Source organism: Notolepis coatsorum, assembly GCF_963971535.1.
Source record: "Notolepis coatsorum genome assembly, chromosome: 1".
NCBI classification, from domain to species: Eukaryota; Metazoa; Chordata; class Actinopteri; order Aulopiformes; family Paralepididae; genus Notolepis; species Notolepis coatsorum.
Window position 1 is genome coordinate 52,247,031 of NC_140165.1, and position 24,311 is coordinate 52,271,341.

General features: G+C 43.4%; 1 protein-coding gene across 3 annotated transcripts in view; it reads left to right on the plus strand.

Moving 5' to 3' along the window:
- Positions 1–24,311, plus strand: part of LOC311242490 (dystrophin-like) — a 105,152-nt gene that overhangs the window by 5,919 nt on the left and 74,922 nt on the right. For all 3 annotated transcript variants that reach the window (XM_084331453.1, XM_084331451.1, XM_084331452.1), the window contains exons 3-4: positions 2,144–2,204; positions 7,089–7,124. In XM_084331453.1, the coding sequence (XP_084187579.1) occupies positions 2,144–2,204; positions 7,089–7,124 (97 nt within the window). The remainder of the gene's footprint in view (positions 1–2,143; positions 2,205–7,088; positions 7,125–24,311) is intronic.

Below are 24,311 nucleotides of genomic sequence, written 5' to 3' on the forward strand. Positions count from 1 at the left end.
CACAATAGATTGAAATAAATATGAAGTCCACGGGTTAAACAATTATCAACAACAACAAACATTATTTATCGACTGGCCAACCAACATCAACCCAACTTGTACACAGACTTACATTTTTCCAAACCAATCCAGTCGCTTTTGCAGTTTTCTTCAGGAAATGTGCTGCAAAACCCAGCATTGCTTGGTGCCCAGAATTTGGTGCCAGTTCTATTGAAGCCTGTATTAAAATTCTAAATATACAAGGTATCCGGGGAAATATACATCAACCAATATAACAAATGTTAGCTAGTTAACGATGCAATAAATTGCAGATGATTCTGACATCCGAGGTAATAACCTGTTCAATATGACGGGTCATAAACGAGGAGACGGCTGATCCCGTTCAACTCAATGTCGAATTGAACGTTTCCACACTTGGCACCAATGTGCGTTCATGCGCTACACAGTGATGTGATGGCCCTTCCTTCTTTTATAGTTTCCTTGGTGTACGGTCACACTGACATGATTGGAATTTTGTGAACTCAACATTCTAATGAGTGGTAGAATTATAAGATAAGAATATTAGGTAAAAGAAATCGAATAAATCGACGGGTTAAACCTACACATTTACTCCCTGGAGGGACGGCCGAGGTAGAGAGTCATGCTGTTGAGACTGTCTCGTTCTCTCCCCATTCATTCACCATCAGTCCAGCTGTACTGCTCCCTCACACCATCACCCTCACAGTAAAGCATCATAGGGCCATGATCATGTATATAACGTATATATCTGTCTACTCCTCTCTCTCTCTGCTGCTACCCCGTTCCTTTCCCCACCTCATTTCTCTTGTCCTCTTTTTTTTATCCCTCTCTCTCTTTCTCTCTCTCTCTCTCTCTCTCTCTCTCTCTCTCTCTCTCTCTCTCTCTCTCTCTCTCTCTCTCTCTCTCTCTCTCTCTCTCTCTGTCAGATCTCCATTAATGACCATCTAAAGCAGCTGACTGATGCTCACAGAGACTTTGGTCTTGTTCACGGTGAGTGCCTCTCTATCTCTCTCTCTCCTCTCTCTCTCTCTCTCTCTCTCTCTCTCTCTCTCTCTCTCTCTCTCTCTCTTTCCATTTAACTCACAATCTCTCTTTGGCTCTCGCTCTCTTTCCCTCTGTCTCATTATATATTTTGTCACTGTCACTCACTCTCTCTCTCTCGCTCTCTCTCTCTGTCTCTGTGTGTATCGTGCATCTCTCTCACTGACTCTCAATCTGTCTCACTAGCTCTCTCTCACACACACACACACACACACACACACACACACACACACACACACACACACACACACACACACACACACACATGCACGCGCACACACATACACACTCACACACAAAATCCCTTGTGGCTGTTGACAGGGACACTCAAGAAGTGAGAAGTATGTCTTCTTGATCCTCCAATCACAACTGTTGCTTTCCTCTAAAACATTCTAACGATGGTTCAACGACAGCCACTTGGCTGTTGAAAAGCTAATGGAGTTCTGGAATTCCAAGAGAGAGAGAGGGAGAGAGAGAGAGAGAGAGAGAGAGAGAGAGAGAGAGAGAGAGAGAGAGAGAGAGAGAGAGACTGTAACACACCTTTATAGTGTGGTAGATTCTTCACACAGACGATGGTCATATCCAGCATAGTATCATTGAGTGATAGGACTGTACTGTTGCAAGTTGCTCTGTTGAGCTGTAGGGAGGAGAGAAAGGGAGAAAAAGAGAAGAGAGGAATGTGAGAAAGAGGCAGGGAGAGCGATAGAGAGGAACGAATGTAACGATTTTACTCAGGCTGTGTGAGAGCTGTCTGTTGTGCGTATGCTTGTGTGTGTGTGTGTGTGTGGGGGGGGGGGGGGGGTGTTTGTTCCATGTCATTCTTGCCTTGAACTCCAAGCAAGCGTTCCAAACCAGCAATTTTGTGTCCCTTCGAGCAGCATTCTGTTACATAACTTTTCCGACACAAAATGACGCTCGTGAAATAACAGCCCATCGCTTGATAGTAGATAAGCTATTTCGACAAGTAGCAGTAAAACGAAGTCATTGTGAGGCCTCAAACAACTGTTTCTGACTTTGACGTAACAGAGACTAACAGAAACTAAAGCTCCTCCCCTGATCCTTGTTTCTCTGTCTCTGTCTTTAGGATCAGTTGAAAGCCACTTCCAACAGGGCTTCTCTCCAAACAACGTGCCCTACTACATCAAGTAAGTACACTTCCTAGGGCCCACAGTAGGGTTCCACTAAGCACCCTGCGTAAGGCCCTCAGCGACAAGTAATTGACTAAATCAATTTAGGCTGTGATTAACCGGAGTGCAAAGCATTTCTAATATTTAATGTGTCTGCAGATAATGATTTTGTGCACTACCACGTTTGTTTGAGGTGATAAAAGTTCATGTAATCACCTTAATGTTGCCTGTATTCAGTGCTTTCACAGTCGATGCCTCATACCTGCCAACATTCCTGTTTAAACCCTCTCTCCCTCCATGCTCTCGTTTAGTAATTTCTCACGTTTTTTCTTTCTTTCTCCAGTTTACTTACTGTAGTCACACAAACCAATGCCTTGTCTCCATTCGCTCTGTTCAGCCTGGCTGGGGCTAGCCATGGCCAACTTTTCTAAATGTACACCAACAACTGTGGTACACAAGCTAAACCATGATGATACGACAGTCCCAGCCAGGTCTGGCCAGGTTGTGAAAGGTGTCTGTCTCAGCCAGGGTCCAGCCAGGTCTGGCCAGGTTGTGAAAGGTGTCTGTCTCAGCCAGGGTCCAGCCAGGTCTGGCCAGGTTGTGAAAGGTGTCTGTCTCAGCCAGGGTCCAGCCAGGTCTGGCCAGGTTGTGAAAGGTGTCTGTCTCAGCCAGGGTCCAGCCAGGTCTGGCCAGGTTGTGAAAGGTGTCTGTCTCAGCCAGGGTCCAGCCAGGTCTGGCCAGGTGCTAAAGCCAATGAAGATGCTCACTGTGTGTCAGACAGGCCATAGCGCGGCTAAACCCTGGCTAGTGGAGACAAGGCATAAGTCAAGCTTTCTATGGGGGATATATGTTGCCAGATTAGATTGAGAGACTGTCTAATATCCTTCATACACTAGCCTACACTTAATTATTCATGCCCAACCTGGCAACCGACCAGTGAACGTAAAACCCCATCAGTAACTGCACAGTCAGCTTCTGGTTGAGGACGGATGTGGACAAAGCTCCCAAAATGAAAGAAATATTCCTGCAAATGTATCTAGTGTGAAATATGTCCCCTTTTAAGACTAAAAACCATGATAGCATACACCACACATGTTGTTCTTTATCTCTCACACACACATAAGAAATAATGTAACTAGCATAATATTTGCAGTTGAGTCACAGTTGTGATACAAATTGGACTTGGAGTTGACATATGAAGGATTATCTGTAGGGCTATATATAGGCCTATATATGTTTATTTTTGGGGGGAGGGGACGGGGGGGGCAAGTTTTAATCCCCAGAAAATCTCCCTCTTGTTCACAGTCTAAATGTTGGCAGGTATGCGCCATTCTGCAGACTTCTGTGGTGGCTATTTTGCAGCCCCCTGGGAACCATTCAGTTTGATACTGAATGGCACAACAGACAAGAATGCAGTCAGGGTAAATAGTCCGTAACCATATTAAAGGTACAACAGACAAGAAAGCAGTCAGGGTAAATAGTCCGAAACCATATTAAAGGTACAACAGACAAGAATGCAGTCAGGGTAAATAGTCTGTAGCCATATTGAATGTAGAACAGACAAGAATGCAGTCAGAGTAAATAGTCCGTAGCCATATTAAAGGTACAACAGACAAGAAGGAATCTCAGTCAGTCAGACAGAGTGGTATAAACACCAACTTTACTGTGGCATTTTATTATTATTTTTTTTTAAATCACTGTAGATTTCCTACTGTGCATGTATCCAACCAGCTCAGCAAATTGGCAGATTGTGTGAAGTATCTTCACACCGATAAAGCACTATGCTCTGATACATTCACATGGGGTTGAATGGTAGCTCAAATCCAGCTTGCTAGAGCAACACCAAACGGAAGACATCGGTACCTTCAAGATAAATGGTTTCTATTGAAAACGAGTGCTGTGGTTGTGTCTAACTCGCTGACTGTTGCCTGACTGAGTTGTCGTGTGTCTTGTTATTTGAGTGCACTAGTTCTTTAACCGGCAACCAGAGTGACTTTTGCATCTCGCAGATCTGGTCCAAAACTACATTTAAAGGAACACACCAACATTTTGGTAAATTAGCTTATCGTCTTCTCCAGAGAGTGACAAGGAGATAGATACCAGTTTCCTCTCTGTGCGTTCACTAGAAAGCTATCTGGCTGCATGTTAGCCTAGCTTAGCACAATGAATGGAAGCGGACAGTGCCGGTTAGCCTTCAGGAGAGGTGTTAGTTGGACAATGCCTAGGCTAACCGGCCATGTCCGCTTCCATTCATTGTGCTAAGCTAGGCTAACGTGCAGCCAGATAGCTTTCTACTGAACGCACAGAGAAAAAACTGGTATCTATCTTCTTGTCTCTCTCTGGAGAAGATGGTAAGCTAATTTCCCAAAATGTTGGCGTGTTCTTTTAACATAGTTTCAACTATGAACTGGGTGTATTTTGCTTTAAACCCGTAAGGCATTTGAAGAGCCTCAAAAATGGCCAAATTGCTTAATACAAGATGAAGCATTCCTCAGTATTTTTACATAATTCATATATTTGTTTTGGATGCAAAAACCACAAAACTGAAACTGACTGTGTTGAAACCATGTATGGCACAGGTTTGCTGGGTGTGTGTTCCTTCCTCGGCCTAAACTCTGACTGTGTGTTTGCCTAATGCTGCTTATTCAAGACATCCATTTACCCATCCATCCATTAATTAATTGGTTCATTAATTGGTTCATTCATTCACTGGGTCATCTTCTTTCTCATTTTCACTTTCAATAATTTCGACAGTTGACCTTTCTCAAACCCTGCCCTCTTTTCGTGATCCTCTCAATCACAACTGTCACTTCCCTGAGACAAAATAATGTTTATTTATTATTCATTCTATGTCATTCAATCCATCCATCCATCATACCTTAACATAGTGGTGGGGCCTACACTATAAGTTGTTAATAAATCAATACATTTGGTGTTGCTCTGAAACCCACGCTTATCAAATAATTCAAGTGTTCTTGTCATGTGAGAACAAAAACAATAATTGTTTTCAGGAAATCTCTTAGTTATAATAAGCGTGGTGCATGGCCTATATCAAATCCTGGCAACACTGCTGTCCTCCCAGAACGGGGCGGAGTAGCAGCTGAGAAGGTGGCTATGCTGTGGCCACACTAGGGGGGGGCAGTATGGTTGATAATATGATATCACAATCTTTTTCTTATTTTAATGGTATAACGATATTTGACAGCAGTCAAATTTTTCCCAGTGCAAATAGTGATCAACATTTTTTTTTTTATGTATTTTTTTTTGGTAATACAACTGTCACAATGCTTTTACATTCAAAAGGGTATATATTTAAATCAAACGTTTATCCCCTTTTTTTTTTTTTTTTCTTATTCGCTCAAAGGAAATGCAGAATTATATGTTTTGCATATATCATTGATGACGGTATAGTAATAATATATAGGTCTATTAGTAAATATAAGCCCATATTGTTCCTTGCGTTTATCCTGTATTTTGGAAGGACTGTGACTCAAGTGACGGGTGCGATGAGAATTTCTCTGAAATACTGAAGTTTAACAGGAGAAATTACTGAACGGGAGTGCAGTGGGAGAAAGGGTTAAAGGTGCTATAGATAACATTCAGCCACTAGATGTCACACTAGAGCATCCAGTGTGTCATTTATCCAATCAGGTGCATTCCACGTGGGGAAATGGGAAATAGGGAGGGGAAACCTAAGATAAGATAAGATAATAAAAGATATTCCTTTATTGATCCCCTTGGGGAAATTCAGGCATCATAGCAGCATGGTGGAGGGGGGGGTACAGGTATGGGCAAGGTGATAGTAGAAAGACATAAATATAGGCAATACAATTTGATCTGAATATCAAAGTATGAGAAAAAATAAACAGTGTAAACAATGTAATTAAAATATGAGATAAATATTGTTTTTTGGTGGGAAAAGCGACACTTTTATTCTGCACCTTTCTAAAAGCGATGTGGATGGCATGTCGGCAGTTATGCAGTAGTCACTTCTAGGATGCAAGCTTTCTTGCGGTCATCACGCTGAAAACGATTATACCCTGTAGGCTGCGCTCTCAAACTACACCACTACACCCCCGGACAACAAGTGCATTATCCACCCACATAATAGCCCACTGGCCACCTTGATCCCCCTGTCTATGATTGGTCTACCCCACTTCCCGCTTCTCCTCCAGAGAGCTCACAGTTTGCATCGCTGGGGCAACTAGAATCTTGACAGCTTGGCATGTTTGATTTAACACAACGGCTTAATGGCGGCGCTTTTGGGTTCTTTACGTTGTTTGAGAGAGAGAGAGAGAGAGAGAGAGAGAGAGAGAGAGAGAGAGAGAGAGAGAGAGAGAGAGAGAGAGAGAGAGAGAGAGAGAGAGAGAGAGAGAGAGAGAGAGAGAGAGAGAGAGCATGTGTGGTGTGTGGGTGATCTAATCACATGTAAACTGTATTACTACATAATATGGCTTGGTGTGGAGATAACAAAAAATGCTTTATGCACTGTGCAGCAGTGGTGTGTTTGTGTGTGTGCATGCACAACCGTGTGTATGTGTGTAAGAGAGAGATAACAATTAACCAAGAAAGAGGGAAAGTAAGAGGTAGAGTGAGAGATTGAATCTGCAAGCACAGATGTGCATGAGTAAGATGTATGTGTAAGAAAGTGTGTGAGAGAGAGAGAGAGAGAGAGAGAGAGAGAGAGAGAGAGTGTGATAGTGAATGAGAGACAAAGAGTGTGAGAGGGGGGTGAGAGAGAGTGAATGAGAGAGAGGGAGTGTGTGAGAGTGAGAGGGAGGGAGTGAATGAGAGAGAGTGTGAGAGAGAGAGAGAGAGAGAGAGTGTGTGAATGAATAGGAGAGAAAGAGAGAGGGATGAGGGAGGGAAAGAGAAGTGACAGATTTTCCTCTTCATGTGCAGAGATAAAGATGGACCAGACGAGCTGACCCAAACCCAGTGAGTGACTGCAGACTACACACACACACACTTTGTGAGAGCTGATGACACGTGCCCACTCACATTGCATGTAGCCTCCACACACACACACACACACACACACACACACACACACACACACACCCTATGAGTGAGAAATTACTACCAAAGCACAAACACACAGACACTGCATGTAGTCTACACACGCTGTGATTGTAAGCTGAGCCACCCCCCACACACAAGTCACACATTAACACTGCGTGAGGTCTACACAGGCACACAGCCACACACGCCCACCCTGTAAGTGAGAGCTGACCACCAGTGGGGCTCATTAACACTTGCCTCCGGCCAAATGCTGCTCCATGCTGTCTCTGGCTGGTGTGTATACCCCAGCAGCCCTGTGGGTCCTGGGAACCCCAGGGGCCAGGGGCCTTTGAAGCCCAGCGAAATGCAGAGTATTTCACTGTCACTTCATTCACAATGACAGAACGAGTGTAGGGCTGGGCGCTAATGGCCAAAATATATCACAATATTTTTCTGTATTTAGTTAGTTTCCAGAAATTCCAGTACAAATTACTTTGGGTATAATTTCTTTTTTTTTACGTCTTTATCTTGTAAATAATACAATCGCCGTTTTGATTGATTGATTGAAAACTTTATTAACAGATTGCAGAATGGGTACAATACAGTACGGCTCAATACACACAGTTGTTAAGGGGATGCAGACCAGAGAAAGACTTTCGTCTTGTTTACATCAGGGTCCCCCATTTTCTATTCATCAAGACATTTATGACATACATGACATACAGATATACAGTACTGTTTCATCAAGACATTTATGACATACAAATATGCAGTACTGTTTACGGGAAAGAGATCATAAAAAAAATATATACATTCGAAGGGGAAGAAACTGTACATTGGAGGGGGTTGGGTGGGGGGATAGTATTGGACATTTACCGGTGCCATTTCACCCAAAATGGTCTATTTTCTTTCACGTTTTGATGACCACTGTAAGGGAAAATACCCTACATTACACACACACACACGCTCTCTTACATTATGCATGTACATACACACTGCAACCCCCTGCCACGCCCTCACTCAAACACTCGCATCATGACACAACCCGAGCTGCGTCCAATCCACACTAAAACTACACACTCAAACACTCTGCATGACACACACACAGATTTGTTTTACTATACCTGTGAGGACATTGTATTGACTTACAGGTATACATACAGTACAGTACATTCCCTATGCCCTTACCCTAATCTTAACCATACACACTATATTCCCGACCCAACCTAAATCTAATTCTGACCCATAATCAGCATTTGTTGGTGCAAAATGTCCTCACAGCCCAAAATGGTGGTTTGTCAAGAGTCTGTTCTCACAAGTATAGTCAAACAAGTACACACACACGCACACGCACACACACACACAATGTCATTGCTGCTACAGTGACCATATGGAACATAATGGTCAACAATAAGCAGCGTGTGCATGAGGATTTGAAGGGAATTTTAGGGCGACTGTGATGTGTGCCTCCTCTGTCTGTTGGGATCCGTTTGATATAACCCACCACAGCTGCCGACAGGGTGGAGTCCTGGCTCCGGATCAGTACTAGCCTACTAGACAAACACAGTCAGACATCAGGCACTGCTGTTAGTGCCTCGAGTCAAACATCAGACCTGGTTTGAGGTGTCCAATGATCTCCTTCTGTCCGTTGCTGCCTCTCTCTCAGTCCCTCCTCTCTCACTCTCACACACACACACACACACGCACACAGCGCCTATAGTGAAAAAATGTACATGTGACACACACACACACACAACGTGCACAGGTGTAATCACGTGCACCCTGGTACTGAAGTGGTATAAAATACAGTCTGCAAATTACAGGCTGCCTGCTTTCTCCACTGGATAAATCCCTAGTTGCCTATGTGTGCCTTGAAAAGCAAAGCAGCTCCCCTTCTCTCTCTCTCATCCCCCTCTCTCTCTTCTGTCCTCTCTGTCCTCCCCATCTCTCCTGTCCTCTCTGTCCTCCCCCTCTCTCTCGTTCCACTGCTTCTCTCTGCTATCACCTCATCCTCAGTCTGCCCCCCCCCTCCTCTATCTCTTCTTAGTTCTCCCTGCTTCTCTCTTTTGCTCTGTCTCTGTCTCCCCTCTCTCTCTCCCTCCCCCCTCTCTCCCTCCCTATCTCTCTCCCCCTCCCTATCTCTCTCTCACCCCCCCCCCCCTCTCCCTCTCTCCCTCCCTCGTCAGTGAGGTGAAAAACCTCCTCTGGATGCGCTGAGCCTCCTTCTTATTCTCCTCCTCCTCCTCGCCTCTCAGAAACAGTGGAATGGGGGAAGGGAGGCCGAGGGAGAGCTAGCTCCGCCTCGTCTAGAGAGCTGTGGCCAGCGAAGTACTGCTGCTTGCGGGGAACAGAGACACACACACCCCGGCCCGACACAAATCACACTACGGTGGGGGAAGAAGAACGGAGGTCTTCTCGGCCGTGTAGAGGACGCTTGGTTGGCCGCGGTTGGCGGGGGGGGGGGGCTCACGGCTATATTCTCTCCGGTTCGGTCGGTCGGTTGTTGGGGGGGAGTCCGTTAATAACGTGGTGGAATCCGCTCGACGGCGGCGTGACCGGCCAGCGATGCGGGAGCAGCTCCATAAGTGAGTGGTTTTGATGATGATGATGATGATGACTGTGGTGATGGTGGTGGTGCAGTAGGCTTATCTAGAAGAAAGAGTGTTTTTCTACCGGGAGAATAATGTGTCTATAGCGATAAGGGAGGGAGGGAGAGAACAGGACGCAGTGGACGACAAGGCAGAAAGAACCACCAGCTAGCCGCTATAGCAGCAGCACCGACGGTCTTCGTCCCCCCGGGTCCCAGCGGCTCTTCTCCCGGGGAGCAGCAGCGGTGGAGCCCGGGCCCCGGCGGCTGTTGTTGTTGCCCCGCAGATGTGTCTCCAACCCGCGGCAGGCAGGTGGTGCGATAAGGCTCCTCTCTAGGAGGACACGTCTCCCGTGTAGAGCCCCGGGTGTATATAGGAGGATAAGTCTGCATTTTATGGCCTCATTTATACTCTTGTTGTCTTGCCAACTGATGTCCCTGTCGAATATAACAAGACAATTAATGCAAACTGCGGAAGAGCAGGCGGCTACTCACAAATGCACCCCGTTTTTGTTTTAACTTTTTGTTTTTTACAGGCCGTTACACGGGAATACACCACGTAAACGTTATTCTTGTTGTGTAGCGTTTTCTAAGGTTTTGTGTGTGTGTGTTTATTCCTCCGACAGAGAAATATCTCCTCTACCTAGCAGCAGCAGCACAGTCGCATTCCTCCACACACAGTGCAAACACAGTCACCTCAGTGCTACTAGCAGAGAGCAAGGAGGCAGCTCATCCATTTCTGGATGCTGAGCCTTCGACCTCTGTGTGCGGAGGAGGTGTGTGTGTGTGTGTGTGTGCTGACGCGCAAGGCTATTTTCGGGTTCCACCTCTCTCTTCGAAATAGGATTTTTTTTGTTGAGCTAACTGTTTTAAAAAAAAAAGTATTTTTTATTTTTCATAGTATGCTGGGTCCGAATTTCACAGGGTTGTTACTTACAGGACGAGATGTTCTCGTTGTTGTAATCCTTGGTGGATGGGCAGCTATATAGTGGTGTGTTTTTTCCATGCAGTTTCACACCGTTGTGTGTGTGTGAGAGGGAGAACAGGGGATGCGGGCTGGTTGGTGCAGATTTTGGGCATAAAATGTGACTGCAGGTTTGTGCGCGTGTGTGTGTTTTGACTAAATACAGCTGAAGCATAACCGATTGAAGAGATAATGATAGCGATGTGCTGAGGCATGCTTGGTATCCTCCTGTGTGTTTAGAATCATTATGTCAGTGATTGCGTTTGAGTGCATGTGTCTGTTTAGGACCATATGTCGGTGATTGAATGTGTGTGTGTTTAGAATCATATGTCAGTGATTGAATGTGTGTGTGTGTGATTGAATGTGTGTGTGTGTGTTTAGAATCATGTCAGTGATTGAGTGTGTGTGTTTAGGATCATATGTCAGTAAATGACTCTAATTTAATTCGCCCTGAGGTCCCTGATTCATGGATGAATTGCTCACGTTGACAGAATCAATGGCAGGCCGACACTCAATTGGAACTGGATCCGTTTACATGTTGCCTAACAATCCGTTAATAGAACTAATTGTACTGTTGTTCTGAACAAGTTGCCCCCCCCCTCATATAAACACCTAACCAAGAATAGAGTAGCTTAACATCTGTAGGATATTTATTGTACTCGATTATGACAACACACCGCGTATAAAACACTTGAACCAGACTCAAATAACCTGTAAGACTTTTCTTTCCCTCGTGCAGCCAAATCATAATAGAACGGATTGGCAACTCATTACAAATGAATTGATTTCACATAAACACCTCTGCCAGACTAGAACAACATAGCTCAGTGGTCTGTTCCCATTAGACGTTATAGTGATCATGTACACAGTTAATCTATGGGAGTACTGTTGTAGGGAGTACAAGGGGTGGGAATCACCAGAGGCCTCACGATACGATAGTATTGCGATACTAAATATATTGCGATATGCTGAGTATTGCGATATTAATATTGCGATTTATTACCTTTTTTCAACTGCAAAGTAAAGCTGTCAACATGTTTTATCTAATAAAATAAAGTTCAGTCTGTTCATCTCACTTCAATCATTTTTATTGCAGAACATGGTATTTTCTCAAGCAGACAGATGTAAACACTGTAATCTGTTTTGCATGTACCTGACAAACTGAACTGTTTATATTACAGTCATATTCCAACTTAACTGAATGCACACGTGTGCGTGTGGACTGTGGACTGTACTATTACAGGTATGGAAATAAAAAACAAAAAATAATAATAAAAATGTTTAAATAATTAAATATCGATACTTAGCGTCCCTGTATCGATACGGTATCGCCACGCAAAGTATTGCGATACTACTACGTATCGATATTTTCCCCCACCACAATTGTACACAGTTAATCTGTTGTAGGGACTACAGTCACTGACTTGTATCTCTGACTATGATGCATTTCTTATCTAGTTTCAGATACATTTTTATTGGAAGCATTTAAAGGTGTCATTTAAGTGGTATTTTTCTTTTCTACATGTTAAAATAATAGCTCTATATTCTGACAGTCATCACTGATATAGAGTGTTTGGTCAGTAACATGGGTCTCCCAGTCCCTCCTCTCTGCAGTAAACAGTCATCACTGATATAGAGTGGCTGGTCAGTAGCGGGTCTCCCAGTCCCTCCGCTCTGCAGTAAACACAAAATAAATGTTCTGGTATCACATTCCCACTTTATATTTATGCCAGTGCAAATTTGGCTTGGCAAGATTTCTTGAAATAAGTAAAAATGTAGGCCTAACTATAGGGTTCTCTCCTGATTGGATAAAGTAAAATACCAGGAACTGTATTTTGTGTTTACTGCAGAGCGGAGGGACTGAGAAACCCATGTTACTGACCAAACACTCTATAGCAGTGATGGCTGTCGGAATGTAGAGCTACTTAACACTTATTCTAAAAAGAGATGGAAAAGGGGAGAAAAAGCCATGATTCCAATTCCACACTTGCTTAAGACCCTCTACACACAGACACACACACACGGGGTGACAGTAGCTCAGGAGGTAGAGCAGTCGTCTGGTAATCAGAAGGTTCCTGGTTCGATGCCCACTTCTCCCGGGCAGGATGTCAAAGTGTCCTTGAGCAAGACTCCTAATTTAACCCCTAATTGCAAACATTTGCTCCCGATGAGCAGGTTGGCATCCTGCATGGTGGCCTCCACTGTCGGTGTGTGAATGTGACGGAAAAAATTGTAAAGTGCTTTGGATAAATGCACCATTTACCATTTACACACACACACACACACACGTCTTTACCAAAAGCTGCACGGACTACAATGTATGACGTATATTATGCCAGTACCTTCTGTACTGCATCATGTGTATACTGTTTACTGTTTACTCTTACTCATAGTATATATTCCGATTGAAATTCCTTATTGCCTATATTTATTGTAACACATATCCCGTATGGCCGTGTGTGCCAGCGCTGTAATGAATGGGGATACATGCCGGTGTTTGCAGTGCTAAAACTATATTAAATATTATAGCTATGGATCTAATAATAAAGTCGATTGTCATTGAGTTTCTTCCGGTCGAGATGCAAAAAACAGTCGCCAACGGAATACGTTACACAGTACATTACAGACACACGCTCCGATCGCGGGGAAGAAATTATTGGATCAACGCAAGATTGATAGCATATACCTTGTCTAGGATGTACTGCAAAAAGAATATTCCAATTATCTGATCGCCATTCCAAGTATTGATGTCGATCGTGTTGCCAAGATAATCCACCAAAGCACATGAATCCGCGGTGCTCGAGTCTCCCCAATCCATGTTTGGCACCCAACGTTCGGCGAGTTAACCCGACTTATCTCGCGTCTGGCGTCCAATGTGTTAAATAAGACAACACAATATAGTAATAACAACAATAACGACAACGGAAATAAAAAATTTTTTTAAACGTTTTTCTTTTTATAAAATATGTGCAAAAATAGATATTTTAATATCGTCGAATATCACCCCTTTTTTTTTAGAAGGAATATTCAAATGTCATTTTTGGCCAATTTTGACAGCCCTATAGGGTATGACCCTCATCTGCACCTTTGTTTACACTGTTTATTTTTCTCATATTGTTATATTCAGATAAAATGTTATTGCCTGTATTTATGTCTTTCTACTATTTCCCTGCCCATACCTGTACCTCCCCGCCCCCATGCTGCTATTACGCCCACATTTCTCCAAGGGGATCAATAAAGGAATATCTTATCTTGTCTTTACCACCCTCACATTTCTTAGCTTGTTTGGCTCAGACTTTCAGCATGGTCTGAGTGCTCACTATAGTAATGGGTGTACTTGCTATTCTCTTAAATATTCATGAAGGGAGGGCGGCTACGTGGCGTAGTGGGCAATGCGCTCGCCACGAAATCTAGAGACGCTGGGCTTGCCTGTTCGAGCCCAGCGCTCCACATTTGCTTTCAGTTTAGCTGGTCGTCCGTACTAATACACATTGGCCGTATTAGGGGGTGGGAAACTGATGGGTGGGGATCGGGCGTTGTGGACAGCGACTCCTACAGGTCGGTTGGTGCGCCTGCGCAGTATAATCAGGAAGTGTCGGGGGCAGCGTGAGCCTCCCACGCGTTACTCCTCGCCACTGAGAGATCGAGCTGCGCAGGTGAAAAGATGCGACTGCTGTTACCTCAAGTACCGGAGGGGACTTGTGCTATGTATGACTTAGTCCACATTGCAGCCGGCTTGTGGGAGGCAAGAAACAGCGTTCGTGACAGGGGAGGGTTGAATTGGATGATATGAAATTGGGATGGGAGAAAATATAGAAAATGGGAGAAAAAGTGGATCAAAAAAAAATATTCATGAAGGGGAGGACCGGTTTACAGGTCGATGTGTTGCTGGTCGATGCATGCTGCTGTTGCATGGGTGTAGCGATCTCTCTCAGTGCCAGTCTAGTGGAGCAATCTGGACGCTTTTCATTGGGGTCAAGGAGGTGGTCTAGTTGCAACCTGCGTTTTAAAGCAATAGGCAGCCGTTGATTTTGGAATAGAACTTAGAAATGTTAAATACAAAAAAAAAAAAAATGCCCATCAATTGTAACTCATTCGGATGTCTCCAAAGCCACACCCGCTAGGTAGCTAGCTAGCAGGCAGCTATGTGTTAGCTCCCTGCTAGCTACCTGCTGCTATGTGTTAGGTGCCTGCTGCTATGTCAGCAGCAGCAGGCCTTTGTGTACGAATGTGTTTGTTTGATTGGACGTCGTTGTTTTAGCCCCTTACCGGAACGGCAGATTTTCTTCATTTCGGTGTCAAATGTCCTATTTTTTGGAGTACTATCGATTACTGTCAAGATATAATAAGAAATCTAAAATGTTGCCAAAAATCAGCGGCTGCCTATTGATCCTTTAAGTCACACTGTCATCAATTAAGCTCTTGCCTATAGGCTGCCCCCTGTCTTTGGTCTTACTCGATCGAACAAGTCGCTGTTAGTTGATTAGGGCCCAGTCGTTTTTAATGTCCCCCCCCCCCATGCTGAATGACTTAGCACATCTGAGGTAAGCACTAGATGTGTAGAGTTTCATCTGCATTATTGGCCAAACTATTGTAAACACAATGTTACAGATTTGTCAATTAGCAACTAGCCTAATGAACTGGTCGAAAAAGTAAATGAGTATCCGTCGACAAAGAGTTCCTTTTTAATCGAGCACAGTCTCTACTTTTCCCCCCAGGCCACTGGAAAGTCTTGGGTGGCAGAATCGGGTTCAGTTTGGCACGGCGCCAGGGTAATGAAGACTCTGCCCGTAGTGCATGGCAACTCACACGGGAATGTATTCGGGAGCAAAATATCAAAAGGCACTTTTGGAACTCATGCAAAGAAAGATAGGGGGGAAGAAATGGGAAATGGCATGTTTTCTTTATTTCTGTATTTCAGATCCCCATTAGTCACTGCCTCAGCATCGACTATTCTTCCTGGGGTCTCAATACAAACATATAAAAATCAAACAACAAGAATAATCAATAAAACAACATAAAATAAAACAAATATCAATACAACACCAATCAAATATACAAACAAATATAGAACAATAAACAAATCCAAATCAGACATACAAACAAATATAGAGCAATAACAAATATACAAACATAGAACAATTCAAATATCAATAAAACAACAAATATCAATAAAACAACAAACGGAAACATCTCAGAGAAAACAAAAAAAAAATCAAAAACAGCTTGATATTCCATATACTAATATTCCGCATAACCATTAGACAAAGACATTCCAAATGAATACATAACCCAACATCAGACACAGATTAGATTTAAACCAAAATCAATCTCTTGTGCTGGATCTTCATTCAGGTCAGGTAGTTTGGAGACGAGCAGGAAACACGCCGCCAACAGTATGGTAATTACCGAGCCGTAAGACTGTTCAGTGGAAATTAATAACGCCTGCTTTCATGTGGGCATTGTCGTTGTTGTTTAGGCAACAGCCGGGGTTTCTTCCTGGCATTTCTACATGCTCAGGTGGCAACGGAGCCAACTGTGTTCGGTTTCAACCCGGGGAAGGAAATAAGCAGTAGGTAAGCCTCGTTTTGAGCCAGATGGCTTGCAGGCTTTACAGGCTGGCCCCCTTTTATACCCCGGAGCTGTGGCTTGAGGCAGCAGAGGTTCTGATGGGGGCTTACGTTTGAACCGGGAGCTGGAGGGAACGGTACTGCCATCGTTGGGAGGGGAGGGGGGGTCTGGACTCTGGAGTAGAGCTGCCGCGGTATTGATGTTTTCCTTACCGCACAAATTTGCAAAATATTTCCTACCGCCGCGGTTATTACCGCACGCACACAAAAAATTTAAAAAAAGTTTGAATGCATTTTTTTTTTAGTAGTAGTCTACTCTTTATAGCATATAGCCTGCCTCTAGTCTAAATGTCTATCTTTAGAGGATGACTTTGCAGCATGAATATTGTTTGGGATTCGGCAAGCACGCATTAGTTATTGAAAGTGAAACACGGATTCGAAGTTTCCCCTCTGGTCGTGCGCAGTTCACTCGGTGTCGCGGGCAGGGGTGGTTACCCCTAACCCCCCCGACCCTTTCTTATTATTATTACTATAAAGTTACTACTTTATAATAAAGGCATTCGTTTTGTGGCATTAACATTATATAGTTATACCTATACGTTCAATAACATCAGCGTATTTACCGGACCATAGCAAGGCAAGCAATACTCTATTCATATCTCAGTTCCTTTCTTTGCTCAGAGCGTGCTGAGTTGTCCCATTCTGCGGTCTGTTAATAAAGTTTTCAATCAGACAAGTGTATAGAACGAAGGGCTTTTATTATAACATTCGTTGCAGACAGTAAAATCATTATGTCTCGTTTAGTACTCCTGAGGAGCGATGGTAGTCCACTCCGGCGGAGAGTTAAAGCTAACGTTATTAGCCGTGTTGTGATGAGCTGACATTCAGGAAGTAAAAACCTAATACGCGCTTGCCGATTGGTGGTAACACACTGCATGACGCTACAACGTGTGACGCGTCTCTCTTCTGACCAATCAGTGGTCTGCAATGTTTCACGTGACTTTTCTGGTACCCAATAGGGTCGCTTGGAACCTCGATAGAGGAGTAGGGTATATCTGCAGAGCCGCAAGCCCAACGAGAGGAGGGTAATTTATTATTATTATTATAAAAAACAGCGGTGACGCGGTATTCAGCCTACTCTGCGGTGGCTGTGATGTAACAGCGATACCGCGGTAATCGCGGCAGCTCTACTCTGGAGTCATCACTTTTTCGTATAACTACCTACCTCATAGCAGGGTTCACACAAGGTCCTTGAAGTGCTTAATGCTTGATTATTTTTTACCAAAAAAAGTCAAGGCCTGGAATTCCTTAACAAGTTTCAGTGCCAACGACGAGATTTCTCGTTCGTTCATGCCAACCGTTGAGTGCCAGCCGTTTTTAATTTTTTTTTTTTTTTATTATCGATTTCCATAAACTTTTCATCAATCTAGCCTCACGTTACCAGTGGGGATCTGTCTGAACTCGAACAGGGGAAATACCGCCCCCTATCGTCTCTCCGGATGGTACTGCACCCCTTTGGATTGGATTGAATGAAACGCATGGAGAAAAAAAAGTCCTGCTTCCACATTTTACTTGTCAGACAAGTAACCGGAGACGATCGAAGTCATTGCCCACCACCAGAACAGCGGAGAATGTGTGTTTCCAGTACCCAGTGTTGGATCAATAAACGCGATCGATATTTGGAATGGCGATCAGGAATTGGAATAATCTTTTTGGAGAACATCTGATCTGAGGTAAGGAATCTATTTTACCAGTCTTGGGATAATCAGAGCTATTTTCACCTATATATCAGCGTGTGCCATATGTGTGTATGTGTGTGTTAGGGCTGTCTTAAATACTTGGAATATGGCACAAGCTTCGAACATAAAAAAAAAAAATCGAAGTAAAAATAAATATATATAATTATTTTAATATATATATATATATATATTTATTTTGTTTGCCTCCAAAATCTTGCGCCTCCATTCCAATGAAACGAAAGTAAGCGGCACCTTCCCGCCTCCATTCCAATGAAACGAAAGTAAGCGGCGCCTCGACTCCACCTCTCTACAACAAGCACGTGGAGATTATCCGTGTTGAAAACAACAAGGACATGTAGCAGACATGTCGACGACGTTTGTTATTTAAGACTATATAGGACAGATTTGTGTTCATTGTGCTGCTTTTTTTAAAGTGTCCCGACCCATATACAAATATGTCTTAATTAAACGTGCTTAATTAAGTCGAATTCTGCCTTTGTCTCTATCAACTACATATAAATATTTATATAATTGTTTGCTTGATAGACGAAGGTTGCAACATAATTATGTAATGTCATGTCGTTGGCTGTGAGAGCAGCCGCACTGCACCCAGGCAGGGCAGCCGAGTGAAACCTTGTTGGCTGCGTCACAGTCACGAAAGGGGCTACTTAATTAATGAATCCAATCCACTTTATTTATAGAGCACATTTAAAAACAACAAAGTTTACCAAAGTGCTGTACAAGTCCCACAACATAAGATTAAAAAAAATATATATATATTATAAAAAAAAAGTAAATTTTTTTTCTTTTTTCGAAGCTTCGAATTAAAATCGAAGCTCGGCCCCGAAGCTTCGATTGCCAAAAAAAGCTTCGAAGGTCAGCCATAGTGTGTGTGCAATCAGGAAATAAGATAATCGATTTTTCAGTCCGCGAAAAGGCCGTAAAATGACAACGTGTTTTGTGTATTCCAGTGTATTCCAGTAAAGTGAGTTTATCACAGAATCTTAATTTGTTTCTGAAACTTTCAAAAAATGAGCGTTTTTCAAAATGGTATAAAACGGAAATGAACCGATCAAAAAAAAAACGATCCATTTCGACAATGTTGACTGCAAACAAGTCATTGATAAGCGACGGCCATATTATACACATAATTTAAGATATAGTTTATGCGTTTGCAAATATGAGAGCTCTGTCATTGAAGTGGGTGGTGGCACGCAACAGGGTTCCGGGGCACCGCATGGCTGGCACTGAAAGTGTTAAACAGCAAATTTTTAACAGGGTGCTTAGAAAGTCCTTGAAATTCAAATCAACCATTTGCATTGAATGTTTTGTTCATCCATGATCAAATAGTTCTGAATCAAGAAATCGTTTTTCTTGTTTTTCGCGCGCTTCCAACTGCTTTTCCTCATTTATTCGCATGTGATGCTCTAGCTGGCAAGCAGGCCAAGAAGATGTTTAAAAAAAACAGCATTTAAAAGTGAATTGTATCCTTCGAGTGACATCCTTGAAAATGAAAAATAGTGCTTGGAAAAGTACGGTACTTAAAAGTCCTTTAATTTCATTTTGCAATGTCTGGGAACCCTGCTATAGTCTACCCCTATAACTGTATGATAACATGTACAATAGTGCTGTATATACCGTATATATTTATATCTGTCTGAATATACATGCATGTGTGTAGTTAGAGACTACAAAGACTACTGTTAGAGACACAGACTATGAAAAAAAAGAAAAGAACACTAACCTTCTGTCCTCTACTGTCAGGCACTCCTAATATACTAACATACACCCGACACTGCAGCACTCAAGTTTGAACACTCATATGAACATTGTACTCAGCTGATAGAGTTGTACCCTTCCTGCTGACTTGTCGTACAAAACTTGTAAGTTGCTTTGGATAAAAGCATCATATGGGTTGTAACTGAGGGGTACAATTCCCTGACTGTATTACTAGATATGATACTTACTACCACTACCTTTGTACTTAATATTCGGCCACCCAGTACACGGCATAAATATATTATGATGAATACTGTCACGTAGATGAAACGGATCCAACACAAATGTACGAATTAGAAATAGGTCTTTATTTCTACACAGCGATGGTGTGTAGAGCAAGCACTTAATCAAATCAATCACATTTATGAATGGAAATTAGTATGCACTTTTATGGCAAGAGTATTCGTCGGTATATCAATAGAGAATGTCCAATCTCTGAAGGCGCAGGTGGTACATATACGACCTGGAATAGTTTAAGGAATAACCGCAATGATACTTTAATGATTATATACTGGACACACTAGGGGGGGTTAATCCGGTCGCTTGTAAGCCGACAGGAGTAGGAGGGGGGGGGGGGTAGAATCCGGCTGCCTCATCCGGCCAAGGGTATCCCAGGTGAACCCACTGTAGTGCCGTTCAATGCGCCGGCGATCCTTGGACCACAGATGAAAGCAGGTGGACTCTTTGTGGGCCGGCGTCATCCGGTCCACGGAGGAGAGACGTGAAGCGACCTCGTCTTGCAGAGCGTCTCCTCACCTTGCGTCCTCTCCAGGGGGGGGGGTTCCAACACACGGCAGTGTCGGGGGTCTTTATCCATGGAATAATCAAAGTATACAAAGCATAATCCGTGCCTGGGAAGGCGGGCTGTCGTCGGTAGAATAATCCGGTATACAGGTCCACTCGCTCGTCGGCTCTGGGGCTCCTCGGGTGCAGCTTCACGTGGGGTCAACCACCCTGGATAAGCAGCCAGTTCTCTGCCCGAAACGATGGGGTACTGACTACGGTAGTATTCTCACCGCACGAAGCACTATATATTAACAGACTATTATTAGCTTAATAGACTACGTCCAACTCGACGATATAGTGCCAAATATGACTATTCAAATATTAATATACACGATGTCTCAATACCGATGGTAGGCGAACTTGGCCTTACTCCCACACGTGGCGTCGCGGGGAGGCTTTACGTCTGTGACTCTATTGGAGGGTAAGAAACTGGACTGAAAAGAAAGTCCTACTTTAGTAGCGCAGTATATATACGCACTATGAACAAATAGTCCCATTAGTGGTGCGGTAGCCAGATTCCTACGCGGAACTAGGACTTGTTCGTACATGTGGAGCGGTACGTTTGAACTGGGTCTGAGGGGTATGGCAGCCTGGCACCAAGGTCTCGACCAATAGTAGAATGGAGACTATTATGGGATGTTCAGTAGGCTAGAATGGATATTCAATGCATATTGTACAAGGAATATACAAGGGATATCAGGGAATATTAGAGAATATACAAATACAATTAAATATATATATATAAATAAATATATATATTCGGTTTAATCTGGCCCTTCACAACATGGGTAATATGGGCTGACTTTGGTAGGTTGGAGATCAGACGGGCGGCTGCGTTCTGAATGAGTTGAAGAGGCTTGGTGGCAGTGGTCGGTAGACCAGCGAGCAGTGCATTGCAGTAGTCGAGGCGAGCCATGACTGTTGATTGGACGACCACCTAAGAGATCTGGGCCTCTGTACCATATAGCCAGCAGGCTGAAATGATCCGCTCGACCTCAATGCAACATCAACAGACTCATCCAACGTTCCACTTAAACCACTGGTTGGGTCACTTGGGTGTAGGGGTAGGCACCCACTGCTTAGGTCACTTGGGTGTAGGGGTAGTATGCACCCACTGGTTGGGTCACTTCAAGTTTCTTTAATAGTTGTCATACAGAAGTATAGAATACTTGGGTGTAGGGCTAGGCACCCACTGGTTAGGTCAAAATCCACCCCAAAATAGAATTGATATATGCTATTTCTATAATATTGTACAGCTCAGTTTTGATTTGTGAACAATAATCATAATAATAATAATAAACTATTTCTATAGCACCTTTCATACAGGAATTGCAGCCCAAAGTGCTTCATAGCAGTGGTGTAGACATAATGGACATAAAATAAAATTAGCATAAAATTGGCATAAATATAGACGGGCATACAATTAGCAGAGAATTGACATACAATTTGAAGAGAATTGACAAACTAAAAGCAATGCATGAGGTGCAACCACAGTCTGACACTATTGACCACTAGGAGCTGCCCAGTACAACCACAGGCTGACACTGTTGACCACTAGGAGCTGCCCAGTACAACCACAGTCTGACACTGTTGACCACTAGGAGCTGCCCAGTACAACCACAGTCTGACACTGTTGACCACTAGGAGCTGCCCAGTACAACCACAGTCTGACACTGTTGACCACTAGGAGCTGCCCAGTACAACCACAGTCTGACACTGTTGACCACTAGGAGCTGCCCAGCTCAACCACAGTCTGACACTGTTGACCACTAGGAGCTGCCCATTACAACCACAGTCTGACACTGTTGACCACTAGGAGCTTCCCAGTACAACCACAGTCTGACACTGTTGACCACTAGGAGCTGCCCAGTACAACCACAGTCTGACACTGTTGACCACTAGGAGCTGCCCAGTACAACCACAGTCTAACACTGTTGACCACGGAGAAACTCCACTGGAGCAGTTGGGGGTTAAGTGCCTTGCTCAAAGATCGAACTTGTGGCGACCTCTGCCCCGCTAGCCTGTGACACAGGCTGTCGTCTGTTATTGTCAGGGCTGCCACTCATAGTCACTTTGTCACTTTGGTCTTAGTCGACTCAGACATTGCTAGTTGATTAGTAGATCTTTAATGCTTTTTCACACACTGGGTTATTTATTTCTTGAGGAATTTGTACATCTCTGGTAAACACTAGATTTAAAGAAGTCCTTCTGCATTATTGCATGTGCGAAACTCAAATCGGACAGATTTAACAATGAAATTAACTATCAAAAAAATCCTTTGACTCTTGGTCAACTAAGAATTTCTTTAGTCAAGGACAGCCTGCCCTAGTATTGTTTTTTCTATATCCTCTTGAAATGAATCCTTAAAATCAATTGTTAAGATTATTTCTAAGATATGTGAGAATCTGAGGATGTCCGATTGATTCTCAGTATAATACACTCTATGCAGGGCAATATGATGAACTGATGGATTGGATTAGCCCTAAAGTCCATAACGTGATCCTCCATTGCTATAGTCAAAAATTATATTTGTAGTTGTGACATAAATTAGCGTTAGCCTTCGATGTATCACAGACAAACTGGGGAAATGAATGTAATACCTTTTTTGATATCAAGATAACATTCATAAATCACAGCTTTGGCTTTGGTCATAAGCACACAATCTGTGTGTAAGAGAACCTTTCATGAATGAGGGCTCCAGTTATTGTAACCAATCCAGCACCTTGGAGCTCATTCAGAACCTCAACGAAAACACACAATGGGGATTGATGTTTCACTTTTCTACTGTCTCAGGTTGTCGGAGAATCGTTTAGGTGGCCCTGTCTGGCACCGTTTTCTTTCTTAAAGAAATGATGGCAACATCGTTGTTGTGACTGTGTGACTGATATGACTGTGACTGATATGACTGAATAGAATAGATAGAATAGAAATACTTGTATTATCCCGTGGGAAATTTGGCACTGCAAATTGCTCAACATTTAAACATTTAGACAGGACAGGTCACTGTGTGTCTGATACGACTGTGTGACTGATATGACTGTGTGACTGATATGACTGTGACTGATATGACTGTAACTGAGGGGTACAATTCCCTGACTGTATTGAGAGTATGGTATTATTAAACCACTACTTAGTTATGTACTTTAATTACTGGCCATACAGTACATGAATATATCTGGTGAACACCCACACAAGAATACAGCAATGACACATAAAGTTCTAGTTAGAGGGATTTATTATTATTAGAGCAGCAACGGTAGGTTACAGATTGAGAATTATACTTGCGCTTGTAAGGCGAAGACCACTTAAAGTAGGTCAAGAGCATAAGTCCATGAGAATAGTAAGATGGGTATAACTGACGCCACCTGTAGCATAGTAATTACATAAGGCACACTAGTAGTCAGCTGGAGACACTGGGGGGTTCCCTCCGGTTGTAAGCCGGCAGGGTAGAGGAATGTTCGGGTGCAAAGTCTGGGTCAACGAGGAATAAAGAAGCTCCAGCTACGGGAGTCGGTACATGTACTTCCTTTGATCGGCAGACAAAGCAACAGCTATAATCCAGTATGCTCGACAGCATGGATGAAAGCTAGCCAGCCTCTGGTCCTAGAGGCGGGCTCGAGGGTGCTCCTCACAGGGGTAGATCCCACACTACAGTGGGGTAGACGGTTCTCTGCTCCAGCAGTCACGGTACCAAAGCAA